This window comes from Salmo salar, chromosome ssa10 (genome assembly GCF_905237065.1).
Source record: "Salmo salar chromosome ssa10, Ssal_v3.1, whole genome shotgun sequence".
Classification (NCBI taxonomy): Eukaryota; Metazoa; Chordata; class Actinopteri; order Salmoniformes; family Salmonidae; genus Salmo; species Salmo salar.
This window is the reverse complement of record NC_059451.1, coordinates 17,080,611-17,098,031: the sequence shown is the minus strand read 5'-3', so window position 1 is coordinate 17,098,031 and position 17,421 is coordinate 17,080,611. Positions and strand designations below refer to the sequence as shown.

General features: G+C 42.4%; 1 protein-coding gene across 6 annotated transcripts; it reads right to left on the bottom strand.

The window, feature by feature from the left end:
* Positions 1 to 8,492: 8,492 nt before the first annotated feature.
* On the bottom strand, positions 8,493 to 16,592 carry il12rb1 (interleukin 12 receptor subunit beta 1). Of its 6 annotated transcripts, none has more exons than XM_014216098.2 (16): positions 16,283 to 16,590; positions 15,581 to 15,704; positions 15,008 to 15,177; positions 14,769 to 14,855; positions 14,576 to 14,628; positions 14,445 to 14,472; positions 14,146 to 14,268; positions 13,788 to 13,867; positions 13,430 to 13,655; positions 13,011 to 13,172; positions 12,778 to 12,876; positions 12,498 to 12,668; positions 12,228 to 12,386; positions 11,910 to 11,979; positions 11,672 to 11,747; positions 8,493 to 11,043 (listed from the first exon to the last, which is right to left on the bottom strand). In XM_014216098.2, the coding sequence occupies exons 1-16, from the start codon at positions 16,344 to 16,346 to the stop codon at positions 10,723 to 10,725; spliced, it is 2,013 nt and encodes a 670-aa protein (XP_014071573.2). In that variant the 5' UTR covers positions 16,347 to 16,590; the 3' UTR covers positions 8,493 to 10,722. The 6 variants fall into 6 exon arrangements, with proteins under 6 accessions (XP_014071573.2, XP_014071574.2, XP_045543364.1 ...); XM_014216099.2 differs by having other exon boundaries at positions 14,445 to 14,469; positions 16,283 to 16,589; XM_045687408.1 differs by lacking the exon at positions 15,581 to 15,704 and having other exon boundaries at positions 14,769 to 14,859; positions 16,283 to 16,592.
* Positions 16,593 to 17,421: the final 829 nt, after the last annotated feature.

The following is a 17,421-nucleotide window of genomic DNA, read 5'->3' as shown; positions in this document are numbered from 1 at the left end:
TTGTGGTCACTGACCTACACACAATAGCCCATAATGTCAAAGTGGAATTATGCTTTTAGAAATGTATGATGGCAAATTAATTTAAAATGAAATGCTTGAGTCAATAAGTATTCAACCCCTTTCTTATGGCAAGCCTAAATAAGTTCAGGAGTTAAAATGTGCTTAACCAGTCACATAAGTTGCGTGGACTCACTCTGTGAGCAATAATAGTGTTTAACATGATTTTTGAACGACTGCCTCTATCTATCTCTGTACCCCACACTTATATGTTAAGGTCCCTCAGTCAAGCAGTGAATTTCAAACACAGATTCAACCACAAAGGGAGGTTTTTCAATGCCTCGCAAAGAAGTGCACCTATTGGTAGAAGGGTAAAAAATATATACATTGAATATCCCTTTGAGCATGGTGAAGTTATTCATTACACTTTGGATGTTGCATCAATACACCCAGTCACTACAAAGATACAGGCGCCCTGCCTAACTCAGTTGCCGGAGGGTAAGGAAACCGCTCATGGATTTCACCATGAGGCCAATGTGACTTTTTAAACTGAGGATGGATCAGCAACATTGTAGCTAATCCACAATACTAACCTACTGTAGTTGACAGAGTGAAAAGAAGGAAGCCTGTACAGAATACAAACATTCCAAAACATGCATCCTGTTGGCAACAAGGCACTAAAGTAATACTGCAAATAATGTGGCAAAGCAATTCACTTTTTGTTCCCGAATTCAAAGTGTTTTGTTTGGGGAAAATCCAATACAACACATTACTGAGTACCACTCACCATATTTTCAAGCATAGTGGTGGCTGCATCGTGCTATGTTTGTAATGCTTGTAATCATTAAGGACAGGAGTTTTTCAGGACAAAAAAAGAAACGGAATGGAGCTAAGCACATGAAAAATCCTAGAGTTTCAATCTGCTTTCCACCAGACATTGGGATATGAATTCACCTTTCATCAGGACAATAACCTAAAACACAATTCCAAATCTACACTGTAGAGTGGTCACGGGTGTCGTAGGGTAAAGACCAAGACGCAGCGGGAAAATATATACTCATCTTCTTTTTATTTGGTGAAGAAGGGAAACACAATAAACGTATACAAAACACAAACGAACTGGACAGTCTTGTCAGGCACACAGCTAAACAAGCACAATCTTCCACCAAAATCCCATGAAAACAAACTCCCAAATATAGGACCCTCAATCAGAGGCAACGATAACAAGCTGCCTCCAATTGAAGGTACAACCCCAATAAACTAAACAAAGAACTACAATAGACTAGATAGAACATAGAAAAATACTAACACCCCATCTACCTAAACACATACACAAAACACACCCTGAACCACATAAAACAAACACCCCCTGCCACATCCTGACCAAACTATAATAACAAATAACCCCTATTACTGGTCAGGATGTGACAAGAGTTGCTTACCAAAAAGACGGTGAATGTTCCTGAGTGGCCGAGTTATAGTTTTGACTTAAATTTACTATGGCAAGACTTGAAAATGGTTGTCTAGCAATGATCAACAACCAATTTGACAGAGCTTGAAGAATTTTGAAAAGAACAATGGGAAAATGTTGCACAATCTAGGTGTGGAAAGCTCTTAGAGACTTACCCAGAAAGACTCACAGCTGTACTGCCAAAGGTGCTTCTACAAAGTATTCACTCAGGGGTGTAAATACTTATGGAAATTTCATATTCAATACATATTCAAACATTTCTTAAAACATGTTTTCACTTCATCATTATGAGGTAATGTGTGTAGATGGGTGAGGAAAAAAATATTTAATACATTTTGAATTCAGGCTGTAACACAAAAAATGTAATTTGTTAAGGGGTATGAATATTTTCTGAAGGTATTGTATATGTAGCTGACCATCCTACCGATCCTCGACTTCGGCGATGTCATTTATAAAATTGCCTCCAACACTCTACTCAACAAATTGGATGCAGTCTATCACAGTGCCATACGTTTTGTCACCAAAGCCCCATATACTACCCACCACTGCGACCTGTACGCTCTCGTTGGCTGGCCCTCGCTTTATACCCGTCGCCAAACCCACTGACTCCAGGTCATCTACAAATCTCTGCTAGGTAAAGCCCCGCCTTATCTCAGCTCACAGGTCACCATAGCAGCACCCACCCGTAGCACGCGCTCCAGCAGGTATATCTCACTGGTCACCCCCAAAGCCAATTCCTCCTTTGGCCGCCTTTCCTTCCAGTTCCCTGCTGCCAATGACTGGAACGAACTGCAAAAATCACTGAAGCTGGAGACTCATATCTCCCTCACTAGCTTTAAGCACCAGCTATCAGAGCAGCTCACAGATCACTGCACCTGTACATAGCCCATCTGTAAATAGCCCATCCAACTACCCCATCCCCATACTGTATATATTTATTTATCTTGATCCTTTGCACCCCAGTATCTCTACTTGCACAGTCATCTTCTGCACATCTACCATTCCAGTGTTTAATTGCTATATTGTAATTACTTCGCCACCATGGCCTATTTATTGCCTTACCTTCCTTATCTTACCTCATTTGCACGCACTGTATATAGACTTTAAAAAAAAAATTATACTGTATTATTGACTGTATGTTTGTTTATTCCATGTGTAACTCTGTGTTGTTGTATGTGTCAATCTGCCGTGCTTTATCTTGGCCAGGTCACAGTTGTAAATGAGAACTTGTTCTCAACTAGCCTACCTGGTTAAATAAAGGTGAAATAAAAAAATAAAAAAATAAAAGAGGGATAAGTGTGTTGACCAGGTTTAAACAAGAGCATGGGGAGCTATGCCTGTTTATACAGTACATATCTGGTGGGAGCTCACACTGTTTCACCCAGGGAAGAGACTGAGACTGGAATAACTTTGTGGAATGTATTTCAGACAATGTCACATTTTAAGCAGGAGTCAACGATACGACATAGATGCAAACGTAGATGCGTCTGTTCTGTTCAGGATCAACCTAACATTAGTTGGGCTAACACAAACAAAGGGGTGGGTTAACAGCGACATTGAGTTTAATTTATATCTGTGCCTTGGCAGTAAACATGTTTGACATTCTCCACTGAGTTTTTATATTACCACTGAAATTAAATTAAATCTACATTAAAAACATACATGACTAATTGGGGGACTCTTATTTTGAAATTGGAAGTCACAGAATTTTTATTTTGGCATGACATATAGGGTGACTCTTATTTTGAAGTGTGTTGCATTCAGCTCATAGTTGGATGCTTGATGCAACTGTAAGCCGGATGCTGGATGCTGGATGTAACTCTGAGCCGGATGCTGAATGTAACTCTGTGCCGGATACTGGATGTAACTCTGAGCCGGATGCTGAATGTAACTCTGTGCCGGATGCTGGATGTAACTCTGAGCCAGATGCTGAATGTAACTCTGTGCCGGATGCTAGATGTAACTCTATAGCGGATGCTGGATGTCACATCCAGCATCTAGCTCAGAGTTACAGCCCCTACTGTTAATAGGCTCACCAGACATGTAGAAACTTCCACAATATATACAAAAGTATGTTGAAACACTGTTCCCCAAATTAGTGGATTCAGCTATTTCAGCCTCACCCTTTGCTGACATGTGTATAAAATCGAGCACACCGCCATGCAATCTCCATAGAAAAACATTGTCATTAGAATGGCCTTACGGAAGAGTTCAGTGACTTTCAACGTGGCACCGTCATAGGATGGCACTTTTCCAATAAGTCAGTTAGTCAAATTTCTGCCTTGCTAGAGCTGCCCCGGACAACTGTAAGTGCTGTTATTGTGAAGTGGAAACGCCTAGGAGCAACCAGGTCTCAGCCTCGAAGTGGCAGGCCACACAAGCTCACAGAACGGGACCGGCGAGTGCTAAAGAATGTAACCCATAAAATTCGTCTGTACGGCCTCCCGAGTGGCACAGCGATCTTAGGCACTGCATCGCAGTGCTAGAGGTGTCAATACAGACCTGGGTTTGATCCCAGGCTGTATCACAACTGGAATCCCAAAGGGTGGCACACGTGGGATTGTGCATCAGGAGCTTAATAAAATGTTTTTCCATGGCCAAGCAGCCGCACTGTCACGTGCTGACCATAGAAAGATGTTATTTTCTATGGTAGAGTAGGTCAGGGCGTGACAGGGTTTTTTTCTCTCTATGTTTTCTATTTCTATGTTGAGGTTCTAGTATTATATTTCTATGTTGGGGTTTTGTTTGGGATGATCTCCAATTAGAAGCAGCTGGTCCTCGTTGTCTCTAATTGGAGATCATACTTAACTAGAGATATTTCTGAGTTAGTGTATGTTTCTACTCTGCGTCACGGGTTGTTGTTTTTGTTTGTTCAATTTATTTATGTATGTATTGCAAAGTTTCACAGTGAAACTAAAATGTGGAACGACACACACGCTGCACTTCTCCTTACGACAACCGTGACAGACTCTCCCACCACCAAAGGACCAAGCAGCGTGGTCAGCAGGACAAATGAACTTGAGAGGAGATATTGGACGGGAAAGGACCCTGGAGGCAGGCTGGGGAGTATCGCCGTCCTAAAGAGGAAATTGAGGCAGCGAGAGCGGAGCGGCGATATTACGAGGCACTATACCAACCACGAGGCAAGTGCGAGAGGCAGCCCCAAATAATTTTTTGTGGGGGTACATGGGGAGATTGGCAGAGTCAGGTTGGAGGCCTGAGCCAACTCCCCGTGCTTACCGTGGGGAGCGAGTGACGAAGCAAGCACCGTGTTATTCACAGGCCGGTGCGATCTGTGCCAGCGCCCCGCATTTGTCGAGCTAGGTTGAGCATCCAACCAGAACGGGTCGTGCCAGCTCTACGCTCGAGATCTCCAGTGCGCCTCCACGGCCCAGTATATCCTGTGCCTGCCCCACGTACCCGGCCTCCAGTGAGTCTATTCAGCCTGGTACGCCCTGTGCCTGCTCCTCGCACTTGCCCTGAGGTGCGTGTTACCAGTCTGACGCCACCTGTGCCAGCCCCACGCATCAGGCTTCCAGTACGCCTACCCAGTCCGGGGTGTCCTGTTCCTACTCCCCGCACTCGCCCTGAGGTGCGTGTTACTAGTCTGGCGCCACCTGTGCCAGCCCCACGCATCAGGCCTCCAGTGCGCATTCCCAGTTCAGAGCTTCCGGCGACCGTTCCCAGTCCAGAGCTTCCGGCGACAGTTCCCAGTCCAGAGCTTCCGGCGACAGTTCCCAGTCCAGAGCTTCCGGCGACGGCCCACAGTCCGGAACCTCCTGAGACGGCCCACAGTCCGGAACCTCCTGAGACGGCCCACAGTCCGGAACCTCCTGAGACGGCCCACAGTCCGGAACCTCCTGAGACGGCCCACAGTCCGGAACCTCCTGAGACGGCCCACAGTCCGGAACCTCCTGAGACGTTCCCCAGCCCGGACCCTCCTGAGACGTTCCCCAGCCCGGACCCTCCAGCGACGTTCCCCAGCCCGGACCCTCCAGCGACGTTCCCCAGCCCGGACCCTCCAGCGACGTTCCCCAGCCCGGACCCTCCAGCGACGTTCCCCAGCCCAGACCCTCCAGCGACGTTCCCCAGCCCAGAGTCTCCAGCGACGGCCTGCAGCCCAGAGTCTCCAGCGACGGCCTGCAGCCCAGAACCTCCAGCGGCGTTCTGCAGCCCAGAGTCTCCAGCGGCGGTCTGCAGTACAGAGCCTCCGGCGATGATCTACAGTCCGGTTCCTCCGATGACGATCCACGGTCCGGTGGCACAGAAGCAGAGGGATCAGCGGGCAGAGCGGGGGTTACGCCCCGAACCGGAGCCGCCTCCTCTGTGGGAGGATCCGCGGGATGAGAAGGTTATGTGTACTGCACCAGAGCCGCCATAGACAATAGTTACCCACCATGCCCTCCCTTTTCTTTTTTTTCTTTTTGGGGGGGGTTTTGTTGTTGTTTTGTTTAGGTGCGGTCGGAGTCCGCACCTTTGGGGGGGGTACGGTCACGTCCTGACCATAGAAAAATGTTATTTTCTATGGTAGAGTAGGTCAGGGCGTTACAGGGTTTTTTTCTTCTATGTTTTCTATTTCTATGTTCAGGTTCTAGTTTTGTAATTCTATGTTGGGGTTTTGTTTGGGATGATCTCAATTAGAGGCAACTGGTCCTCGTTGTCTCTAATTGGAGATCATACTTAAGTAGGGTTTTTTTCCACCTTGGTTTTTGGGAGATGTTTTTGAGTTTGTGTATGTTTCAACTCTGCGTCACGGTTTGTTTTGTTATTCAGTTTATTTATATGTATTGCATAGTTTCACAGTTAAAATAAAATGTGGAACGACACACACGCTGCACTTTGGTCCACTTCTTCCTACGACAGCCGTGACACGCACACAAGTCTAAGATCACCAAATGCAATGCCAAGCGTTGGCTGGAGAGTGTAAAGCTCGCCGGTATTGGACTCTGGAGCAGTGGAAACGTGTTCTCTGGCGTGATGAATCACGCTTCACCATCTGGGGTTTGGCTGATGCCAGGAGAACGCTACCTGTCTGAATTCATAGTGCCAACTGTAAAGTTTGGTGGAGGAGGAATATTGGTCTGGGGCTGTTTTTTATGGTTTGGGCCAGGCCCCTTAGTTCCAGTGAAGGGAAATCTTAATGCTACAGCATACAATGACATTCTAGACGATTCTGTGCTTCCAACTTTGGGGAAGGCCATTTCCTGTTTCAGCATGACAATGCACCCGTGCACAAAGCGAGGTCCATACAGAAATGGTTTTTAATTGTAATATTTGTATTTAACCTTTATTTAACTAGGCAAGTCAGTTAAGAACACATTTTTATTTACAATGACGGCCTACACCAGCCAAACCCGGACAACGGTGGGCCAATTGTGCGCCGCCCTATGGGACTCCCAATCATGGCCGGTTGTGATTTGAAAAAGGGTATGTATGTTTTCATGGAAGACAAGGAAATTTGTAAGTGACCCCAAACTTTTGAACGGTAGTGTATATAATTTATTATATAAGAGACAAGATTCACAAATTCTACAGCACAACGGCAGAGTCATGTCTTAAGTGTAAAACTAACAATGACTCAATAATTCATACTTTCTGGGGGTGCTATAAAGTCCAGAAATTATGGGCAGAGTTAGAAAGCTGGCTCTCAGAAGTTTTACAATGTAAATGTACTTTTAACCCGTCTATCTGCATATTTCAAGACATGGTATATGGGGGTGCGGTGAGATACCCAATGGGCTGGACAATATTATTTTGGGCACTTATATTGAAGAAGCCAGGGGCGCAACTTTGGTTTTAGAAGTGGGGTGGGGGACATAACCTGGCAGGGGGTCCTCCCTCATAATTATTTGTGGCATCTAAAACTAATTTCCTGCCTTTCTACTTGGGCTGTCCCCGACCAAAAACATCTTGGTCCACCAAGAGTAGTCTTTTCTTTCGACCAAGCGATTGGTTGTGTATAGACACACCCTATGTGTTTTAATAAAATCAACTAGGCTATATGTCCTGAACGTGTCTGATGCTTTAAGCACGCTGTTTGATTAAATAATGAAGACACACAAATGATTCAAGAGGGAGCCAGAGATCAAGATATCCTAACCAGAAAAAAAAACTCTCGACCCTCCTTATGCTCCTGAAGTTGCCGGTAATAGGCTACACCAGTGGTCGACAACCTTTTCCATTTGGAGTGCCAATTTATCTTACCATTTCTACCAATCTGTGTGCCAGTGGTAGGCTATTTGTGTAAGGGATAAGAAGTAATCAGGTATTTTATGACATTTCCACTGGATTAGAGCATTACATTTTTCCCTTTCATGCTGAGGGGTTATCGAAAGGGAGAAAACTGGAAATATTGTTCAAATACTTTGAGGAACTATTGTCATTCTCAATTGATTTTAAAAACAAAAGACAAGTGTAGCATATGTTGAGTTCTGCAAAACACATATCCACTCCAACAATGAGAACGGTAAATGACTGTAATAATAATATATTGAATGCATTAACAGAAATTACCATAACCAAGCAAACATTGCAGATGAGAAATTATGGGAACTAACGGTAAATGTAGGCTATTACTGGTGATGTATATAATGGGGAATTGACAGACACAGCAAACAATGCACACAATTAAGTTATTATGAAACAATGAATAACCACAAAATAGCGGGAGTGAGACGTGCCTTGTGCATGAGCCACACTCCCCATATTCTTGGACTGTGGCATCCCGCGGCCTCCTCAATGGATTAGTCCACTGAGACAGGGGCAAATCAGATATGTGTCTCGTGTGCCATGAAAAAAATTATATGTATATTTGCGACTGCTCGACTAAAAAAAGTATAATATTTTCAATACAGACCCGTTTTGTCATACAGTAGGCTACTCTATATAACAGTGGCGGTTCTAGACCACTGGGGGGCCAAGCTGGGGCCAGTTGTACTGTTAGAGGGGCCAGTTACATTAGACGTTATTGTTGTCATATCGTTTTCTTCACTGCATTGCAGGCATTAGCAGGCAAAAGACCATGTTTATAATCATTCAACAATTTATTTGCATTTCCATTATAATTTTCATTTGCATTACATATTCAATATCAGGTCACATCAACTGTATTCTCCGGTTTTTGTGGGGTTTTTTTTGCAAAAAGATCAGCAAATTCATCTAGACTCAAGGCCTTTGCCCTCCTTGACTCAATACTTAATACACCTAAATTGCTTAATCTGTCATCTGACATTGTGGACCTGAGATACGTTATTTCATACTTCAGGGGGTCCAAAATTGTTGTCACAGGGGCACTGCCCCCCCTGCCCCCCCCCCAGAACCGCTAGTGCTATATAAGCCACCCAGACCTTATGAAAGTTGCACAGTATACCCTTAATCTTGTTGTAAATCAAATCTAGTGATGCATAACTTGACATTTCTGCCATCCATTGTGACATTGTGGGACCATAACCAACCTTCCAATTAATGGCAATGCGTTTCTTAGGCGCTATAAATACTGGGTTACACAGTTTCATCTGAGAACAGTCTCTGGTATCAACATTTCCAAGCAAACCAAAACAGGGAGAATCTGTTAACATGCTGAGATAAAGGAACATACTCTTTGCCAGATTTCAGCCAGCCTTCCGAAGACCATAACATATGCAAATATGTCCCCTTTTGTGTTTTACACTTCCAGCAGAGGAATTACATTTCTGAGTGCATGTTATTCAGTTTCACTGGCATATAGGATGCTCTATGGATGGTCTTATTCTGCAGTAATTTATGTCTGAGATTATATTAACATAATCAATAACGTTGCATTGCTATACTGACTCAAATAAAAACTCACATTGCGCTGTCAAGAAACGTTTGAACACTGGTTTCATCATTTAATTCAGGTCTAGTGTGAGTGAGGCAAAAATAATACCTACAGTTAGTGAGCTAGCTAGCTAATGTTAGCCAAACAGCCTACCACTCTGAGGCGTCCGCATGGTCATAAAGCACACCGATGATGCTTTTTTGTTTCACAGTGCAATGATAAAACTGGGGGGGAAATGCAATTTTAGAATGTGGGGGGGTCATATCCCACCGTTCCCAGTGAAAGTTGCGCCTCTGGAAGAAGCTATTACTTAAATACTGGAAGTCAAATGATACTCCATCTTTAAGAGAATGGAAGAATCAAATGCTTTATTATTTAAATATTGACAAAAATCTGGCTATAGACAGAAACAACATAACACAATTTGAAGTCACACGGGGCAGAGCATTAGAAACAACATTAGGCGTGGACAAAATGAAGAAGGCTGTAAAGCCGAAACGTCTGATGCAGTGAAAATAATTTAAAACATTGAATAATGAAGTACTGTAAGCTTTATGCGATATCTTTTTGAGTGCCAACCCATTACACATCTTTGTTTGTGTGGATACGGTGGGAACATGTGGGTCTGAGCAAGTGTGATGCCATTAATGTTTGTGGAAATGTATGTACATGAAGTTGTCTGTTGTTTTTCTCCATGTTGTTTTTGCTTATTGTCAAGAAAATAAGTTTAGCGGGCCTCCCAGGTGGCGCAGTGGTCTAAGGCACTGCATCACCAGAGACTCTGGGTTCGAGCCCAGGCTCTGTTGCAGCCGGCCGCGACCGGGAGGCCCATGGGGCGGCGCAATTGGCCTAGTGTCGTCCGGGTTAGGGAGGGTTTGGCCGGCAGGGATATCCTTGTCTCATCACGCACTAGTGACTCCTGTGGCGGGCCGGGCGCAGTGCACGCTGACCAGGTCGCTAAGTGTACGGTGTTTCCTCCGACACATTGGATGCGTGCTGTGTTAAGAAGCAGTGCCTTCGCCTCTCCCGAGTCCGTGCGGGAGTTGTAGCGATGAGACAAGACAGTAACTGCTAACAATCTCCCCCATGAAAAAGGGGGTAAAAAAATAAATAATAATAAAAAATAAAAATAGGTTTAATGTCCACAATAATATAATAATTATCTGTTAATGAAGTAGCCTGAACATTTGAACAGACAAAGTGCTAAATGGCCCAGCCAGGCCACTGTCACCACACTCTGCCAGTGTTGCTAACACTGTACTTAAAGGATGCACTTGTTAGAAACAAGAATAAACCTTTACAATGTATTATTATAAGGCTTATAATATGTCGATTCTCTCAACTGACTCAAAATGGCTGTTATTTAGTCAGGACCAATAGAAAGTGACAATACACCATAATAATGGGGTCATACATTATAATTACAGGCTTCAAGCGAGTGCTACAGCAGTGATCTCTAAAGTGGGATCCCGACATCCTCGGTGGAGTATGCTTTCATATCAAAGACCAGACCGTTCCTGTACATCAACATGGTGACCATACAGTCAATCTCTCCTTGGCTTGAATCAGGGGTTTCTAGACGTAGCACCTGGCCCTTGTAATCAGGGCTCAGCAGGTCACTGACTGGGGTGCTGGATTCTCTCAGGCACTTCTCGTCCGTGTCTTCACACTCGTGTGTCTCAGACACCTCCAGGACAGTGGCTTCCTCGGGGTTGGGCTCTTGGCTGCAGTTGTCATGTAGCTGCAGCTCATGCACCTCTTCCTTCTCATACATGTTCTGTTGAGACAAAGGGATACCCATTCAGGATCAAATCATGCCAATGTCTCAATGATGTCAGCATCAATACATGACTTGGACAAAGGTTCAAGTTAAGCACACGCATAAAGTCGTGCACCAGATATTTATGCTTTACACCTATAACGCATCAGTTTCACATGTTTTGTAAAAAGTTGAGTTGATAAACCAGCTATTTAATAAGTTTGGGGTACATTATTGTTTGTGGAATCTATGGAAGGTTTGTGGCGACTGAGTGCCAAGGGAAGATTCTTCTCACCATGTTTGTGCTTTCCTTGCTCAGCAGGTGCTTTCCTCCCACCAATGTATTCATATAGACCTGAGCACCTCTGTAGACACAATAGCTAACCCTACCTTTTATGATGGCAGCCTGACAGGGCTCAATCATGTCTATGGTACTTTATCATTTGTGATTTAGTGTAAAAGATCAAACCATGTCACATGATGTCTACTTTCAATTCGGTTTCAGTTCAATCATGTGCTGCGTGCATTCTGACTTGAAATACATGTCTAACTTCTTACAAAGCAGGACATTTAGGGAAAATGCAGAGTTCTACACAGTAAAGTCTGAACACGATCCTAAATATGTCAATTGTTAAAAGGATCTGACCTGATTCCTCGCTCGATAATTCACCGACTCTGCGACCACAGGACGTGGTATTGGTGGGAAGATCTTTCTTTTATGTCTTAGAATTAGAACAAAAGTTATAGATGCTGTTTAGAATGATGTTTGAAATGTTTTTGAAGTCATTGAAAAATGAACAATAAATATTCATCCCTGAAAGACTAGGCTTTCTTGCTAATCCTGAAGATCGGATGTTATTAAAAAGTATATATTTTCAGCTTACCTCTTGATGATGAACAAGCATACTGTTATTAATATTGCAATTAAAACAATTATGCCAGCTATGATCCAACCTTATTGGAAAAGATAAAGGAGATAATTATTACATTTTATGTTGTTGAGTTCGATAAGCATCTTGAGTCTGTGGGGAAAAACAATGCAGGCAGCATCCACATATCACTCATTTGAAAAGTGAAAATCACGAGTGATAAAGTCAATTACAACATGAATGTGGACTCTCATAATTTCAAAATAGTTTAACATTTTTGCTGGTTCTCTGGTCTAGTCTGTGCCATAAAAATAATACATTCCTAATTCCTACCAATAACGGACTGGGGTAGAGGCTTTGTCGCGATTTCGATAGTTGTCGTTGGTCCTGAACCGGCAGCTGTTGCTCCAGCGAGATGGATGTAGTAGATGGACCCAGGTGTCAGGTTTTGAACAAGATACTCTGTTTTTGATGCAAAGCTGTTGTGACACTCTGATAAGAGACAAAAATGCGATATTCATCTATATACATTAATTACACAATTACATAAATTACACATTTATCACAGGGCATCGACTCATTTCGTTAGGAGTAGGACTTTACCAGTTTCAATGTGTGACTCGTTTTTTGGGCCTCTCCTTGTGTAGCAGACTTCATAGTGTGTAAGGAAACCTCGCTGGTCTGGCACAGGAATAGGTTTCCAATGCAGCATTGCAGAATTGGTTGTAACATTAAGAATAGGAGCAGTGAAATGATCAGGTGCCTTACTGGGTGCTGAAAACAAGACATCCGTGTTAGATAATGTATACATTATTATGTAGGAAAGAACTGCATACAAGCATTGCTGTGACAGTCAGATTTGTTTTATATGAGCTTAGTTTACCACCCTCCTTTTTATACATGAGACACATCTCTGTTGAGTGTGGCTTTCCATCCGTTTGTTTGTGAACGAGGTAATAGTAACGTACATAGTCGTCCATCTCTGAAACAAAACCAGACGTGTTTATTATCTCAGTTTGCGAGACATACCACCTGTATATCTTGATATATCACACTTGGTAAAGCACAGTAAAACGAACACAGAAATGTCCTATTCTTCCCCCCGTTCCCCCTTACTTTCTCTGATATGTTTTAGTTTTTTCTCCACGGTTCCATTTAGTTTTGATCTATTCACTTTTTCTGGTCGCGTTTCTCCGTCTGTTAACTTGTACCACTCCAGGCAGGATTTCATAAAGCCATGCGCATAATTGAGTGGGATGAGTCTGTCATTAGGCCAAGCTAATTGGAAATGAAATAACAACATTTTGATTTAAGGAATTAACATCATTGTGTAGAAGTAAATGAAGCATAAGCGCGCACACACACACACACACACACACACACACACACACACACACACACACACACACACACACACACACACACACACACACACACACACACACACACACACACACACACACACACACACACACACACACACACACACACACACACACACACACACACACACACACACACACACACATACTTACACTTGCTGGGAAATGTAAGATGTTTTGCTGGGACAAGGATATGTGTCGGGGATGACTTTCCCACTTTATTAAAGGCATTAATGTCACCACTGACAGCAGAGTAAGTCACATAAACACTGATCTCAGTGGTAGTGACACTGGTGAAGTTCTTTCGCTTTAGTAGGCAAGGCCAAATATGGAGAGAGAGGTTGTAATTCACCTGCATAGAGACTGGATAAGGTGGTGTCTGGAAGACACAGGGGTACACAAATAGAATTAAGTGATGCAACTCTTTGAAACACAATTTGAGCCTAATTGTAACCAGCAGAGTCTAGAATGTTACTTAATTTTCAATGTTTTGTAGCATTTTGTAACTTACACCCCAAGTCAGCTTGAGTAGTCGAGTACCATTGTTAAAATCCTCTACTGTCCAGTTAACCTCTGGGGGATTTGGTATTTCTGCAGCAAAATGACAGTTACAACCAGAAATGGTACATCCTCTGCAATTCTAGAAGGGCAAAGCTAGGAACATGTCTTCATTTCGGGACATAGAGTCAATAAAAAATTCTGACAATACAGGAGATTGAAATTCAATTCATGAATTTAAAAACTTGCCACTGTTTCCAATCATCATCTCTATGTGAACAGAATTGACTGATTTCGAATAGAATTGCCATCAACCCTGGTGAGTTTCACTGTAGGCTGCTGCACAGACTATTTAAATATCCATTGCTCACCAGTGGGAACGTCCAGGATTGGAGTCCAGTCGCTCCACAGGGGATGTTTGACATGCTTGGACATTTGTCTGACCTGTAGTTCGTACACAGATTCGTTCTGGAGATTCTCCAGAGTGACCATGGCTGTACAGACAAGCACAGGTTTACTGCAAGTCTCACTCTAGTTGTGATAGCTTTGCACTTTTCAAATACTCCATTTTATTGAGACCCACACTGCAGTAAAATAACTAAATAAACATTACAATAATGTGGCTGCTTATATTTCAAAAGATCTTAAAATGAAACTGAAAGGAGCTCACCTTGTTTGACTTCTTTCTTAAATGTCTTCTAGACCAACAGAGACAAGGTGAAATTAATTGAGGCAAAAATACTAAACGAATCAGAAAATAATGAATGAGAGCATTGCTGCAAGGAAGAGAAGAGGTCTCACCCATGTCCCTGAGGTTTCCTCTAGTCTTCTGAACTTGACCTCTATGACAGCATCTTCAGGCACGTGCACATATGACAAATTGCTTTTTCAGATTGGTTTTGTTTACAAACCAAAAAATGTAAACTTAAGTCTCGTTACTTGTAACACATAAAACTAGCTAATCTCCCAAAGGTCTGTGCAAGGCCCTGATTACCTTTATTACCGTTCTTGTTATCCCAGCTGAGGGTAAGATTGTTGGAGGATCTCGCCATAGACATACTTTGGGGAGCTTCATACTTAACTGCCTCGAGAAAGCAAATAATGTTACACAAAAAACTAAGATTACAATATGAATCTTGGGATTCAAATCATACCGTGGTCAGTTGTGTAAAGTACTTAGTGGATTCTTAGCCTGCATTTTACACAGAATAAAAGTTTTTAAAAATGATTTACCTCTTTCAGAAAGTGTAACAGTGGTATTGAGTGACTGGCATCTCCAGTTGCCCATGTAAGCGACCACCCATATATCCACCAACGCTTTGTTGAGCACTGTATTGTCTTGCACACAGATATAGCTCTTCCTACTACTGCCCAATGATCTACTTTCAGTGGAATTGGAGCGGCTGAAAACATTAAGGATGAGAGCAACATTTGGTTCACACACTGAACAGATATTTGTACGATCAAAAAATGTTATTACCTGGGGATCTACTAAGGTTGATAGTACTGCCTTGTGCTTGAGAATGAACTGTCTTCCTACTGTCAAACTCTCTGTCTTGCTTTATCTGCCAGTGAACGTAACGTGCACGCGCTCACATATCACAACACTATTTCCTTTTTGTTTGCTATAATACAATTGTTACAATGTATATACAGGTAGCTCTTTAATTAGGAGTTCTTCATTTTCTCATACATTGTTTAGCCCCTGCATCCCCAGCACTTGCTGGGTTTCCGGTGTCATAATAAAACTTCTCTGTCTGTGTAACTTATGGAAAGTCCCCAAGCATGCATAGCTAGTTAACTTACCTGTAAAAAAGCTCATAGGTTGCATTCTTCATAGACTCAGACGTCTCCCATTCACATGTATAGATGGTAGCACTTTCAGTTTTTTTGTAGCACAGAGGACTAGAAGGACATTTACTAGTTGCCCCTTTATAAAGGAAATGTAAAAAGTGTTTAAATAAAAATATAAAAAAATTCAGTGAGTTGCTGTCCTGTTCAGTAGTATGAATACATGGGGTCTGAAATTATTGACACCCTTGTTAAAGATGAGCAATAATGACTGTATAAAATAAATAATTAAAATACTGAGGTATATTATTGTAGGCAAAACATTTGGGAAATTGTATTATTTTATACTAATACAATTGTTCAGAGAAAGAGATTTTGTTTAACAAGTAATTTTTGTTAAAAAAATAAATAAAACATTTGCACCCCTAAAAGATTTTTTGAATTATAGTCAAAAGTTAAGTATTTGGTCCCATATTCCTAGCACGTAATGACTAAATCAAGCTTGTGACTCTACAAACTGGTTGGATGCACCCTGATAAGCTAACCATAATCTTCAGCCTCACGTCAAACTTTGATCACAGTAAATGCTTCTTATTTGTCTTTTATGTTTCTGGTGGTATGATAATTGTATCACTACGGAGATAAGCTGAACAGAATTGACGCTGGGCCAAGAGCCACTTGAAGCCCCTGAGACTGAGTAGAGAGAAAGATTCATACCTTGAGCTATTACCATAGCAAGAACCAGAAATCCTTGCAAGAACCAGTGTTCCTTTGCATCCATCACCTCAACAACCCCTTGACGGAGTTAGTGTGTAAAGTCTCCTAACAGGTGACAAATCCAGGGTTGATCAGCTTGCGTATGACCAAAGAGACTTGGGTTTGCTAGACTGTTAACACGGTTCCATGCAGCCGTCGACAGCTCCTCAAACCTGTTTCAGTTACTCTTGTAAATGAAACTGTTGGGGCGAGAAATGTCTGCATGCCCTTGTTCTTTTTCAGATAAAAGGGCAGAACATGTTGTCTCTTAACCACAAACCATAATGTTGGGGAGGGAAGCGTGCTGACTGTTGGCAGGTTAAAAAAAGAAACCCCACCTTGACTTAATGTTTCAGAGAGGATGTTGGCCACTGCAATCATCTGCAGTGACACAAAATGACCTACTTTACCTTTCCCACATTCAGAAGCATAATCTATATTCTATTCTGTTATTCTGTGTAAAATACAGGCTAAGAATCCACTAAGTACTTTACACACCACTCCCAAGCTAACCCTGCCATGCAGCTTAGGCTTTGATGGACTCTTTTATATTAAAAGCATCACTCATCACTGAGGTTTAGAAAAATTGCTTTGCAACGGTTTGCTCAACAATTCCGAATGAAGACACTTTGGTAGGACTTTTCAGGCAATCAGCTGAAGGCGTGGGCAATTCTGAGAAATGTCTCATCTCTTACATCCTCAAATTGGATTTCCATTTTCTCTGAAATGACTACATTTCTTTAACATTAGCTTAGTCACTTTATACCGCACTTTGTACCTATTCCACATTAAAGGTGCATTCCGTTAGATTTCTATGTGCAAATTCCACAGCGCACACCACGTCATTTCAACGTGGATAACTGGGTAATATTTGGTTGAGACGTTGATAAATGACATTACAACCTACAGACAGTCAAAAGTTTGTTGAATTTCCAATGTGTTATCTCTATACTTTCAACAATCTACACTGAACAAAAATTAAAACGGAACATGTAAAGTGTTGGTCCCATGTTTCACGAGCTGAAATTAAAGATCCCAGAAATTTTCCATACACACAAAAAGCTTCTTTCTCTCAAATTTTGGAAACAAATTTGTTAACA